Genomic DNA, 15,007 nt, shown 5'->3' with positions numbered 1-15,007 from the left:
ATGGCTGGGAATGGTGTCTTGCAGGAACTTAGTTAGTCAGACGTATACATAGGTCAGTTCAGGCACAGGCAGAGACAGTCAGCATACAGGCAAAGGATTAGTCCAGGCAACAGGCAGAAAAGTGGTCAGTACAGATGACAATCGGGGACACCAACTGTCACTGACTGTGCTATTAGAGCTTTACTTTGCAGCTGTGGCAGGAACTATACCCCCCTGTATGCCTGCCAATCGTGACCCATTCAAGTGGATGGAGTACTTGCGTAAAGCAGGTGATGAGGAGGCGTGATACAATGCCTAAAATGCCTACTCGGGGGGTGATTAGGGAATTTTTTTACTACACTTTGTTTATTTATTACTGTAATGTTGTGATTGGTCACAACTATTACAAGGTTCAGGGCCCGCTGTGATTGGCCCTGATACCATGTGATTACTGTGACTAATCACAGAGAGTACATAGTAGTAGACAAGAATGACAGCCTTGCTTACTACTGTAACTGTGTCATGTTGTACCAGGGGCGGTCACAGTGGCCACAGATCATGTCACTGCATGCTCTAGAAAGCACGTAAGAGCAGCTGATGTAGGAGGAGGACGTATATATACATCCACCTGCATCAGCGCTGTTCCTGTCTGGTTGTTAATGTACAGTGGCCGGACAGAAGGTGGTTAAAATAATTGGAAGGTATGCTGGGAATGGTGCACTGGATGAACCCTTGGTATGCTTTTCTATTTTCAGACAGGCAGTCAGGACTGCCGTGATTGAGAGTAGAGCATTTCATGTCATTTGGAGATGAGGGAAATTACACTAAGCATGGATCAGGAACTGCAACCAGAGGTAGCAAAGCCCATCTGTACGATGCCACTGGTGACAGGTACAATGTGCCACAGATAGGCACCTTATACAGGCACAAAGTTGACTTTATGGGTTGGTTGGCTTATGCACTCTTGAAACTATTTGACAGCAAGCTATTTTTTTTTAGAGCTGCAGAAGGGTAAGAGCAGTGAAGCACAGTAAATTATTTTTTTTATTTTTGATTTCACTCAATGTACTGTATATATTAGAGACCAATTTCAAAAAATTTCCTTTATCATATCCCATAATACTTGAAATGTACCAGCTCTCTACATTTCTAAGATAACAGATTTTCCTAAAAAGCCTTGCCTTGTGTAGATTGCTATGTCATAACAAGCTTCCTCAGACGTCAAGTTGTAAAACACCAATAAAAGGATATTTTGAGTGATCTATCTTAAATTACCTTTGTTGAGCCAAGATTGACTGTGGTGACAGAAGCAGCGGCAGCTGTAAAGTTTCTCTCAGAAGAGTCTGCTTGATGAAGAATGCTCCACAGCAAGGTAACTGATGACATTATTAAATGGAGTATGGACAGGATTCCGCTGCGAGCTTCTAGAAGGTGTTTCTGATCTACATTTACCAATAGCTACAATATAAGGCAAGGTTAAGGAAAAAAAAAAGTGCAAAAAATATTTAGTTCAGCTAAGATTAAAAAAAAAAAAAAAAAAAAAAAAGACCTTCACACATAAAAAGTGGTTGTACACCTCAGCCATAAAATATGAACACAGCATATCCTCTATAGTGTGTATTTGTCTCAATCCAGAGCATCAAGTGTCATTTTTGCTTGCTGCCTCATTTCCTCTGCTATCTGTACGAGCCACTTCTGATAAGTTTTCCTGACACCAAGAGGTAAAAAGGTGACAGGGGAGGGAGCTCCAGCACACAGCCTGTGCTTGACCGTCTCAGCTCTGGTCTTGTGTATTGTGTGAAGGGGGGGTGTGTCCCTTCCTTCCCATTAGCTTTCACAGCGTTTCCCACTGAGATCTATAGAGTGTAGATTCAGCTCCCCGCCCCCTGATTTTTGATAGCTTAAGCCAAGGGTCTTCAAATTACGGCCCTCCAGTTGTTCAGGAGCTACAATGCCCATCATGCCTAGTTATGTCTGTGAATGTCAGAGTTTTACAATGCCTTGTGTAGTTCTGCAACAGCTGGAGGGCCGTAGTTTGAGGATCCCTGGCTTAAGCCGAATCTCAGCTCGTTCGGTCCCTAGGGAGAACACAACAGCTCCGTGGGAAGGATTCCCCCCTCAACACTGACTGTGTTGAGGGGGGAATCAAGGAAAGAAAATTGCACCATGTATGGCCGGCTTTAGACAAGCTGTATAAATTCTGCACTATAGCTGCAGAGAAGAGAGGTCTGCAGATAAACAGGTACAACTTATGTAGGAGGATTTTTTTCATCTCTGTGAATCAACTGAGGCCAATCACTTCACTGGGACTGGGTATATGTAAGTGTTTACAACCACTTTAACCAGAACAGTTTTCTTTTTTTTTTACTAAACGCCTATTTAAAACTTTATGGAAAGTAATTTAAAATTAGTGTAGCAACAGAAGATACCAAGACAACAGGCAAAGCTTAGGTTGCATTTACCTGATGGTACTGTCCCGATGGATCAAGTAGGCAGTAGTGAATAATTGTTGTGATGCCCTCAAGAAGGGTCAGGATCATGTCCGGAGGTATGGAGGATGCTATCCATAAGGGCCTATAATATATAAATATAGCAAAGACATATTTTAACCAGCCTTTTCCCTTCAATATTTTTATTAATTAAGCAAAGTGGCATATAGTACAATACAACAGAGCAAGCATGACATCGATAACTCAAAAGAAGGGTCACCATACAGAATGTAGACAAGATTTGAAAGGAGAATCACAATAGTGTATATAGCGTCTCAGTGAAGATCAAATTATACTCAGAATCTCCTTACACATATAATGAACGCAATATTAAGAAATCCCTGTGAATAATAGGGACCAGCAGGTTGTTATCCTACAACAAATGAAAAAGAAGAGAAGAAAGACCTAGGAGAAAGGAGAGAAAAAAAAAGCTGATATACTACAATGGGGGGAGGAGTCCGCAGGACTTGCACATATTGGGCCCAAGGATCTCAAGTCTACTTCAGTTGCTTTGCCATATCATTGAATGTACTGGCAATCTTCTCATGAATCATAATCCAGGAGATTTTGTGCATGGCCTGTCATAAAGAGGATTTTTTCCATGCTCCTACTATCAAGATTTTAGCTGCAAGGAAAATTAAAAATATCATCCGCTGCGTACTGCGAGAGGCATTAGCAACTGGTTCATTAGATAATATTATTTGGGGCTGTTGCTGGATAGGTAGCCCTGTTTCTCATCGAAGAAGGGAAAAAATCCTGATCCAAAACCCATTGCTCTAATGCCCCGTACACACGGTCGGACTTTGTTCGGACATTCCGACAACAAAATCCTAGGATTTTTTCCGACGGACGTTGGCTCAAACTTGTCTTGCATACACACGGTCACACAAAGTTGTCGGAAAATCCGATCGCTCTAAACGCGGTGACGTAAGACACGTACGTCGGGACTATAAACGGGGCAGTGGCCAATAGCTTTCATCTCTTTATTTATTCTGAGCATGCGTGGCACTTTGTCCGTCGGATTTGTGTACACACGATCGGAATTTCCGACAACGGATTTTGTTGTCGGAAAATTTTATAGCCTGCTCTCAAACTTTGTGTCGGAAAATCCGATGGAAAATGTCCGATGGGGCCCACACACGGTCGGAATTTCCGACAACACGCTCCGATCGGACATTTTCCATCGGAAAATACGACCGTGTGTATATGGGGCATTAGGGCACACCCACCAGACGTTATCCATTGTGCCCCATATGGCACATTTGAAAGGAGGAGCTAGGATACATTTTTGCGATGCGGGAAGGAACTAGGTAGCATCTGGTCAACACTTGCCTTCAATTAATGGAATATTCAAAATTCCTCGAAAAGGAAGACGGAAGAAGGTTGTACCATTGCTCCAAGTTCTAGGTCAACCGATAGGTCTCTGTCCCACTCTGCCATGTAAGGCAGTTTATGCAAAGTACTGAGTAGGAGCCCATAGATACTAGATATACTTCCTATTTAGCCTGTGTCTTTAATGTACCATGTCTCATATTTAATAAAAGAAGAGGGGTTCGATACCTCAGGCCACAAAGACCTCAAGAAATGAGAAATTTGATGAAAGCAGAAGATTTTAGATTCACGCATTTCCAGTTTGGTAAGGAAATGCTGTAGTGCAAAAGGTCCGAAGTAAAATAGTGCCCAGTACACTATAGCCTCTTGTAAAGCCACCATTTAAACACCTTTGCATTTAAAACAGCTTTTTATTTAATAACATTACAAAACAAAAAAAAAAAAGACAGGTATGTTAACAGTGATCAAAAATCTTACCTGTTGTCTGATAACCCAGTTTCATATTTGTATTGCTGAATTAAGTTATCTAGATTTCTACAAAGCTGCAAAGTCACAGAAACAACCACTTTCTGCAGGACTTTCCCCATGTAAGGCAAGGTAGACGTGATGAGGCCAATCCACTGTAGGTGCATTTTACATGTATAATGCTGGTGTAAAGCCCTAATCACAGCACAGAGGAACATTCCCTGGCATGTGATTGGCTGGGAGTGCATGTACTGGAGAGAAGTCATTGGCTGCTGAGGGTTGATGTGCTCCAGATCAGTAATGACAAAATCAAAGCCACCTTCATTGTCTTCTGGGACGGTTAACACACGATGTTCCAAAACAATAAGGCCTTGGAGAACCTTTAATAGCTGGGACTGTAATGTGCTGCCATTATCAAGTTCATCCTCTGAAAAGTTAATGAGGCTGTCCTCAGAAAAACCTTCTTCGATGGCCACTATGTTCTTCTCAGCCATGCGTTCACTATGCCACTTTTGGGCGCTAAAGATTGAAGACAGTAAGCAGTGGAGAATGACCTTCTGAACTTTGCACTTGGACAACAGATCTGAGATGAAGCTAGCAAAACCCTTAGCCGAGCTCTCTATCACCTTGGCCAGCTCCGTAAATAGCAGGGTCAGAATCTCAATACTCAACATTTGCATGTTGCGATTGCCCACCAGATCTTGCTGAGACACCTTAATATGTGCAGGATAGTGACTTCTCATAAAATACAAACACAATGAAATAAGAATCTCTATATACATGGAGCTCCGGAAACTGTGGTTAGAATCCAGGGGGATATTGCTATAAAAGTCTCTTCCCATGACCGAGATCCGATGCCTTGCTAAGAGATTCTGAAGCAGAGACAGCTGTGGCGTGTATGCGTTATTAACACTGGTGGTGGAAATAGCACTGACAAAGACTGTTGGACATGTTTTTAATATGGCTTTTATTGCAGACAGAGCATACAATGTCCTTGAGGAGTCGTAAAGCTGGAGATACAAAAGCACATGCTGGTAAAGGGGGTGGATATTGAAATGTGGTGATTTCCCTATACCAGGAGAGCCCACATCACTTTCAATTTCAGAGATTTCCCCCTCTCCACAACTGTACCAGTTCTCCAGGTCCAAACCCTCACCGAAAAAAACATTTGTCTGCTTTGTCTTCTCATTCTGGGCCTTTTTCTTGTCATCATCTTTTCTTCTGGATATTTTGACTTTAGGCTTTGTTCCTGTTGCTTTATTCCCCTCTTTGTTAACTGCATCCTTGTCTGACACTTTTCCTTTGAAATGAAACTGGATGCTGCTGTGAGTTCTTTTCCTGCTCTGTCTTTCAATCATATCACCATTAAAGTCACTGAGGTTCTGATGATGCAAGATCGAAGGAGAAGACAAGTTTCTGGTAATTGCATTTGCCAAACTTTCAATACCAGAGTCTGCAGACACCGAGAGAAAGTTGGGTGGGTCTCTAGCTGAAGAATTAATTTCAGTCCTTTGAGCCATTTCATCCTCATTATTGGTGGCACTACCTGAGTCACTAAATACTTTTATCTTGCTAGAGGTGTCAATCTGATCATTACATGAATAATTCAACTCAGGATCCTCACCAACATTTTTAAGAACTGTGCCTATCAAATCAGAAATTACTTGTTGAACAATCTCATCTACAGAGTCCTCTCTGGAGATTGGACAGTTATCTTGAGCAGTTAAACTTTCAGCATCTACTTCTTCTCCTGCTGAAGACTGAGAACCACCAGAGTCCGAGCTCTGTAGGATTTCTATATGCTGGTCTGGGAGATCAAAGTCTGATACCACCATTGGGATGGTTTCACTGCTGGTGCTCAGAAGGGACAGTCGGTCACTGAGAGGGTTGACTGTAAGACTAAAATTTTCCATCTCCTCCATAAGAGCTGACTTGATTGTTGTCATCCCAAAAGAGATGGGTGTATTTGAGAAAGCTGTAATGTGTTAAAGAGAAAATATTTAAAAAAGCATACAGGACTTAAACGTGTCACTAAACCCACATCCTAAAAAAACTATCAATAAATGGTGTATTACATGCTGTTCCACAATGAGATACATTTTCTGTATTCTACGAAAAAAAACTGGTTGGTCCTGCTTGCTCTTTATCTCCCCCTTCTATCCAAGTCTGTAAGTCAGCTAGGGATTTTGCAGCTGTGGTGGCAAGTGTGCACATGCTCAGCTTTCAGTGAGTTTCTATACTGAGCATTTCCTCCCTATCACATCTGAGCAGACCATGTGACTATACAGTCACACATGTGGGTGTATACACACAGTGGTAAATGGCAGCCCACTTCATCCCTCCACCTCAATGCCCACAAACCAGCTAAACAAAATTGGAACAGGATATTACATGTAGATTATTGGGTGCCTGGGGTCACCTCAGAAGTGCCCCTGGAAAGCGAGAAAAGGGTTTGGACTATCTTGGTACCTCAAGGACATAAGCAAAAGTATGTATAATTTGTATAAAAACAGTTTAATAGTATATAGAATATAAAAACACGGTGGAACAAAACCACATTGACAGAATTAATACAGTTGATAGTTACAGCCTTACGTGCTGCTTCAAACAATTGTACAGACAATAGGATGAAAATGACCCCCAAGGTTGAGGTGGGGTGTAAAGTATAATAATGTCTTGGCAAATGTCCTTTACTAGTTTTGCAGCAAAAGCTAAGGATGGTTTGAACTACATCTGCAATTTATTTTATTAGATGCTTATAACTGGCTTTTTCTGAAGAAGCAGCTTTTGCAGCAAAACTAGTAAAAGGACATTTGCCAAGACGCATCATACTTTACACCCCACCTCAACCATGGGTTTTATTTTCATCCTATCGTCTGTACAATTGTTTGAAGCAGCATGTAAGGCTGTAACTATCAACTGTATTAATTCGGTCAATGTGGTTTTGCTCCACCATGTTTTTATATTCTATATACTATTAAACTTTTTTTTATACAAATTATACATACTTTTGTTTATGTCCTTGAGGTACCGAGATAGTCCAAACCCTTTTCTTGCTTTCCAGGGGCACTTCTGAGGTGACCCAAGGCACCCATTTCTATGATATATGGATGATGGTACCCACCCCTACCCTAGAATATACCTTAAACTGAGGCAATACCGATAAAACATGTAGATTATTGGTGGCTTCAGCTTCCTCTTATTCTAAGACACAGGCTGGAGGGGCATGACACAGCCTGTGACTAGCAGAAATCCGCCCATGCCATGTTATTGCCACAAAAATAATAGGCACCAAAAGCACTGTAAAAAACAGAATTTAACTTGGCATCAATCTTTTGCAGTGCCTGCAGTGCAGAGCTCAGACTGCTAGAAGGTGAAGCAGCACAAGAATAACGTTAGTTGTTCTGTAGAGCAATGGGCATGTTGATATGAGGAAAAAGTAGAGGGCAAGGTAGATGAGCTCTTCAGTTTGCTGCTGCTTCTTTCACTGGCCAGTCACAGGGAAGAAGTGGAAGGAGACTTGTAAGTGAAAGTAGAATGTAGCAGTGAAAGGTCAACTCATCTCCCTTGTCAGGCAAGACTGGGATGTGTGGAAGAGCTGTGTAAACCTCAGACCTGAATGGACAAAAATACAGATGAACTGAAAGGTAAAAGCTGTTCAGCTTTCAATTCAGTTATGGTAAAATTCGTAAAGCATTTACTGTGAAGATATTCTGAAAGTACACATAAAAAACACCATCCTGAGACCAACTAAACAAAGTTAAATATGGGGTAAATATAAATCATTTAAGCCTGAAAATTATAATAATTTAAGCTTAATGTCCCGTACACACGGTCAGATTTTCCGACAGGAAATGTTCGATGGGAGCTTGTTGTCGGAAATTCCGACCGTGTGTAGGCTCAATCGGACATTTTCCGTCAGAATTTCCAACAAACAAAATTTGAGATCTGGATCTCAAATTTTCCGACAACAAAATCCGTTGCTGTAAATTCCGATTGTGTGTACACAATTCCGACGCACAAAGTTACACGCATGCTCGGAACCAAGCAGAAGAGCCGCATTGGCTATTGAACTTAATTTTTCTTGGCTTATCGTAGGTGTTGTACGTCACCACGTTCTTGACGTTCGGAATTTCCGACAACATTTGTGTGACCGTGTGTATGCAAGACAAATTTGAGCCAACATCCGTCGGAAAAAAAACACGTATTTGGTTGTCAGAATGTGCGATCGTGTGTACGGGGCATATGGGGTTTATTTATAAAGCAGTTCCCATCACATTCACTCCAAATGTATAAATTACTAATTTAAAAAACATGCATCAGGAAGAATCACATACAGCGCCTGCTTATTAAATGTGCTATCACTAGAAACAACTGATCTTTCCAGAGTGTGTTTTTGTAGAAGGGTGTGCACATCAGTCCTGACATTAAGGAGAAAAGAGGGTTGAGACTTCACAGCACATGCCGAGTGACATTTCATGAATGAGCCATAGTGTGGTTTCACATGTTATTTTATTCATAACTCTAATGCCCTGTACGATAGGATTTTCCCAACAACAAAACCCATGTTTTTTTTCCGACGGATGTTGGCTCAAACTTGTCTTGCATACACACGATCACACAAAGTTGGTCAGAAATTCCGAACGTCAAGAACGCAGTGACGTACAACACGAAAGACGAGCCGAGAAAAATGCACTTCAATAGCCAGTGCTGCTCTTCTCGATTCCGAGCATGCGTGGAACTTTGTGCGTCGGAATTGTGTACACACGATCTGAATTTCCGACAACGGATTTTGTTGTCAGAAAATTTGAGAAGCAGCTCTCAAATTTTGTGTGACGGAAATTCCTATGGAAATTGTGTGATGGAGCCTACACACGGTCGGAATTTCCAACAACAAGGTCCTATCACACATTTTCCGTAGGAAAATCCTATCATGTATACAGGGCATAAGACTTCATTAACACGATCGTAAAAAATATTACTGATGTAGTGAGACGCGTTTTCTAGGAGAAAAGTTCCATGCGGAAAGGATCAATAAAATACTTGTGTAAAGATGTGTTTAAATGCGTAAGAATGAATATGCATACATAATTTGTTGTCATGATCATTTATTCTTTCCCTTTATTTAGACTTAATTTACGCACTTCCAAACACGTATACATGCGTTTATATGCATAAGCACGTGAAGTGCATGTTCTTACATGCAGATTTTTGGATTCTGTGGTATGGATCTAAAAGCAGCTCATGTTTACGCATCTGTGTGAATGGATCCATTGAAAACAATGCAGTTGCATTTACATCAGTAAGAAAAAAACACTTGTATATGCATTTTTTTTACGGCCGTGTGAAAGAAACCTATGTTAAACAAAATTGTAGGTATGTAGCGCAGAAGTGTTTAAAGAGGTTATAGGATTTATGGTCATAGATAGGGTCTATTTTTGAGATTGGTCGATTTAATTTCAAAGCGCTGATATGCTATGTATTTTCATACCTGAACAGGCTTATTCTTTTTTTTTTTTCTTTTTGGACCAGATCATAGTATTTCTCTGTGGCTCATGAACCAACATGTGAGCTAATAAAACATTTAACTGTACTGGTTACAAATAATATTAACAATAATAACATTGATAATTATTAATATTATAATATTTTATAACATTACTCCTGTTGCATGAACAATTATTATACCACCACAAATTACCGTATATAATATTCCATACTATTACATGAACAATTATTATGCCACAGCAAATTATATAATATTCCATACCATTACTACTATTACATGTCTTGGTAAATATTTTCCTGTTTTCTTCAAAATGCCTCATGGATTTACTCCAGTGTCTCTCCGCCTGGACTCGCTGTACAGACACACGCTGGGTTTTTGGATGGAGGAGTAAAAGGAGAAGTGGTTCCAGGACTCTTGCTATGTCATGTCTCTGTAGCACTTGATGTAACCAGGCCTGACCCACAGAGGAGGTGCAGCCATCTAAGCTGCTCAGACTATCCAGCATGATGAATAAAGACCTGTAAGGTAAGAGATTTACATCTATAAAGGCATATAGTTACGTAGTCTGGTTAAAAAAAAAAAAACAAAAAAAAAAACAAAAAAAAAAAACACACCAGTCCATCCAGTTAAACCAATACAAAGTAGGAAAAAAAATTGTTAGTATTGTGATAACATCATAGTGTACATTTAGAACGTTGCTTGTACATCGTTCTGCAGTAAAATTGCATATATTTTGGAAGCATAAAACACTACCTGTAGTTTCACTAAAACCTGCTCATAAATATTGACAAGGCTAAAGAGAAATGGATTTTTCAAAATTAATTGATGTTGAGTTATTTTGCAGCCCCCCTGAAATAAATAGTAAATACCCAACAATACATAATGTATATCTTGTCTTTTTGTGTTGTCAGCACATCTTTTATCATGGAATATTTCTGTTTATGAATCTTCTTCATTACATAAACAATTGATTTGCACCAAAATTGTATGTTAAAGTGGTTGTAAACCTCAGACATGAAATATGAACAAAGCATATCCCTCTATAAGGTGTACTTCCTGACACCAAGAGAAAAAAAATGTGCCAGGGGAGGGAGCTCCAGCTGATTGACAACCAAAGCTCTCTTCCTGTGTGATTTGTGAAGGGGGGGCATGTCCCTTTCCTTCAATCAGCTCTCAGAGCTCTTCTCACTGATGTAACTTCAGCTCTATGCCCCCTGCTTTTCAGAGCTGAGAAATCCTGTGTAAATTCTTAAAGAAAGCTATAGATAAACAGGTACAACTTATGTAGGAGGAATTGTTTCATCATTGTGTATCACCTGAGGCCAGCCACTTTACTGGGTATATGTAAGGGTTTATAACCACTTTAGCATTGACACACTGCTCATCTTTTTTATGTAATGTGAACTTCATAAACATTTTAAAAGTAAAAGGATATTCAGCTATAAAAAAAAAGTTGGCATAACATGCTTTAGTCATACATTTCTCAAGTTCAAATACTGACTATTTCATTTTATATAGGTAACAAACTTTGGCGGTGTCAGCGCAATAATACTTTCTGAAGTCACATAGCTAAAAGACTGATCCACCTAACGCCAATTCAGTCTGCACCACTCTGTGGCTTCTTAAAGATTGAGAAACTCCAACCGTATCTAAAAAAAACTATTTATGGTTCCTTTAGCTTAAAACAGAATAAAACAGTCTATTTCATTCTCTGCTTTTTCCACTATCGAGAAAAACACATTTTGGGTTTGCGTCAACATCTCTGTTATTTATAACTACTATAAACTAGGTTTATCTTGTTATTTCAAAGTGATTTAATTTCATTTCTGGAGTAAGGAAGAAATTAAATGCTACCTGTCAAATGTGCGCCCATAGGATGAAGACTTGTTCACATGAAGATTTCTGGTGAGGTGCCACAGGACTGAAAATCGCCCATGAGCTTCCATCCTGATTTTCTGGAATAATGTAACATCATCTTTATCATTAAAGTCACTAGCTGTATCCCAGTAATTCTAGTGCCAATGAAAATGGGCAGAGCCAGAATGCATTATGTCATTGTAATTGTTATAAATGAATCTCACAAACAATAAAAATATAAATCTAATCCCACCATACTTGCAAACTACAGCGTACCATAATATACTGCCATTCCCAGATCCAGGTTTTAAAGCACAGATCCAGTGTCTACTCTTGCTCTGGTTGCCCAGAATTCATACACACCATAGATGCTGAAAAGCCTATAATACGTTACTAGAAGCAAGTTTTTAGAGAAGACAAGATCAAAACACAAGGTTGTATCACATGACCTGCCCCCCTATACATACAGCTAAGCAGCGGTCAAGTCTCAGTATACTAAACTCCCAAGTCACATTCAACACCCCCCACTCATCTGAAATAAACTTTCTTTAAAGGAATAAAATATTCTTTATACAGTTGTATAAATGTAAAGAAGATCGCCCCCCCCCTTTCTTGTTGTGTACATTGCAGTTGTAGCGATACCTTGTCTTTGTTGGTCAATTGCTGGCTAATAACATCCTCACATATACTGGAGGTAGGGACGAGATTGTGGAGCTGATAGAAAAGTTCCACACTTCTTTGATGGTGTTGAGGAGTCCGATCTCCTAATTGTTCCCAGAGCGTCAGTGCCACATTCTTAAAAAAAAAAAAAAATGTCATATAGGATTTGTTGAAATTTGGATAGCACTTTTTCTGTACATAGCAGTCATATATCACATTTTATTAGATTTAATGTCTAAAATATTTTTCAGTACAAAGTTTTGTGTTTATATATATCGGTGGTCACCAAGCTGCGGCCCTTTGCTTGCCTTTATCCCACCCTTGAGACATTGTTCCTGCCACTGACACCAACAATGGGGCATAATTCCTGCCACTGACACCAAAATGGGGCATAATTCCTGCCACTGACACCACCATGGGGCATAATCCCTGCCACTGACACCACCATGGGGCATTATTGCTGCCATTGACACCAACAATGGGGCATTATTGCTACCACTGACACCAACAATGTGGCATAATTCCTTCCACTGACCCCAACTATTTCTCCCCCTTATACAGAAGATCAGGCATGGTTTACTCCCACTGGGCACAGTTTGCCGCCTCCCCCCTGAGGGGCAGTAAACTGGCCCTTTCTTTAGAAAGTTTGGAAACCCCTGATATATATTATATATACGTTCTTGACCATTTACCCCACGTAAGCACAGAGAAAATGATTATGGACAATAGCACAAATATCAAGAATAAAGAAAAGAGGTGACCACTATGTGATGGGTAAAAATTCTAGTGAAAATCTCCCTACCTTGAAGAAATCAGTCTTCTCTGCCATGTATCTCAAATTGCCTTCAGTAAGAGGAGGATGAATAACAACAGAAACACGCCCTTGATTTGGACTTAACGGTTGAGAGGACTCCAGGCCATTTGCTGTTTCTCCAGCCTCCACGGCCACAGACTGGGTCAGGCCAACCAGGTCCATCACTAGAGATATGGCCACGCTCTGAATACTGAAGTCTACTGCTGCACTGCAGGCGTTCATGAGGGTCTGCAGCCACACAGGTGGTTGAACCTTCTCACAGTCTGGTTAAAAAAAAAAAGCAAAAAAAAAAATCATAAAATGTATTTTAAACACATGTTATAGTGCTTGACTGGCACTAACTAGGTATACTACACCAGATGAAAGAGTGGAACTGTTGGCAATGTCATACCAGCCAATCACTTTTCATATGAAACAAAGATCTGATTGGTCTCAATGAGCAAGGATTTCTCTATTTGTATACCAGTTTTCAGCACCACTGGTTTTATTGGTAGCAGTCATGTGCCATATAACGCCTGGAAGCCTAGAAGAGTGAGACTTTTATGAAATGTGCCATCTCGTCTTTCTATAGATAATATAATGCGTACATCTCAAATAGTGTTAAAGCCTTGCATAACAACATATAACGGGATTCCATGAAAACCTAAGGAGATCTATTTTCCATCATACAGTACATGACAATAGTGTACATCTCCGCAATCGGCAGGTCATCTAACAAAACTTTCAATCATAGGGGATAACTTTCAAGGGTGATGCCAATACCCTTAAGCTGCTATAAATAGTATATTTTCCAACGAACACTATGAACATTTGTACAAAAATTCTCAGTGCATTCAATGACTTTGCCAATGTCATTCGTAAGTGCTTTTAACATTCGATTTTGGCAAGAATGGACTTTACTGAACGAAAACCACATACACGGTTAGAAATTAATTTGTTTGTTCAAGCAAAATGACCAGCTTTAGTCTGCCGTTTCAAAATTATAATCTCTTCACAGTGAAATTGTGCAAAACATTTTGCACTGAACAATGGCTTTACCAGGTCAGCTGTTAGGTATTATGGCCCATACATTATTTGACTACAAAATTCAAAAGTGTTATTTTTTTTTAACTATACTCTTTCTTTAGTCAAGCTTTTCTGAAGTTGATACAATTTCTTTCTGTGTTAGTAGGGCTTGGGGAGTGGAAACTCATGATGAACAGTACTGCATATGAAACCGATGGCTGTGTACAATGGCTAAATTAACCACTTGAGCACCAGAAGATTTTACCCCCTTCATGACCAGAGCATTTTTTGCTATTCGGCACTGAGCTACTTTAACCGGTTCCCGACCGCCCACTACGGTGGGGCGGCCACTCTGCGCAGAATCACGTACTGTTCCCGACCGCCCACTACGGTGGGGCGGCCACTCTGCGCAGAATCACGTACTGTTACATGATTCTGCACTTCCAGGGTCTGGGGCACGTGTGCCAACAGCGACCCCCTCTTGATGTGATTAGACACAGCGGGAGCCAAACAGTGGGTCCGGCAGAACTCGATGTCCACCGGTACCCGCCGATCGATCGGGACACAAGCAGAACAGCAGTCTGCCTGTGTAAACAAGGCAGATTGTCGTTCCGTCAGAGGGGAAGGTACTGATCCTGTGTTTCTGCTAAGCAGGAACGCGGATCTTTGCCCTCCCCTCAGTCAAAGCACCTCCCCCACAGTTAGTAAGCACAATTTAGGCATACAATTAACCCTTTGATCGCTCCCTGATGTTAACCCCTTCCCTGCCATTGTCATTAGTACAGTAACAGTGCATATTTTTTAGCACTGAACACTGTATTAGTGTCACTGGTCTGCAAAAAGTGTCAGTTAGGTGTCCGATTTGTTCCCGCTATAAGTCGCTGATCGCCGACATTA

At 40.5% G+C, this 15,007-nt stretch overlaps 1 protein-coding gene across 3 annotated transcripts in view; it reads right to left on the bottom strand.

The window, feature by feature from the left end:
• The window catches only part of DOP1A (DOP1 leucine zipper like protein A), a 151,957-nt gene that overhangs the window by 33,989 nt on the left and 102,961 nt on the right, over positions 1 to 15,007 (bottom strand). For all 3 annotated transcript variants that reach the window (XM_073626865.1, XM_073626867.1, XM_073626866.1), the window contains 7 exons: positions 13,094 to 13,368; positions 12,274 to 12,426; positions 11,629 to 11,729; positions 10,036 to 10,292; positions 4,278 to 6,240; positions 2,442 to 2,553; positions 1,255 to 1,437 (listed from right to left, as the gene is read on the bottom strand). In XM_073626865.1, the coding sequence (XP_073482966.1) occupies positions 1,255 to 1,437; positions 2,442 to 2,553; positions 4,278 to 6,240; positions 10,036 to 10,292; positions 11,629 to 11,729; positions 12,274 to 12,426; positions 13,094 to 13,368 (3,044 nt within the window). The remainder of the gene's footprint in view (positions 1 to 1,254; positions 1,438 to 2,441; positions 2,554 to 4,277; positions 6,241 to 10,035; positions 10,293 to 11,628; positions 11,730 to 12,273; positions 12,427 to 13,093; positions 13,369 to 15,007) is intronic.

This window comes from Aquarana catesbeiana, linkage group LG04, assembly GCF_042186555.1.
Source record: "Aquarana catesbeiana isolate 2022-GZ linkage group LG04, ASM4218655v1, whole genome shotgun sequence".
Lineage (NCBI taxonomy): Eukaryota > Metazoa > Chordata > Amphibia > Anura > Ranidae > Aquarana > Aquarana catesbeiana.
The sequence above is the reverse complement of the archived record's forward strand: the minus strand, read 5'-3'. Positions and strand labels throughout refer to the sequence as shown.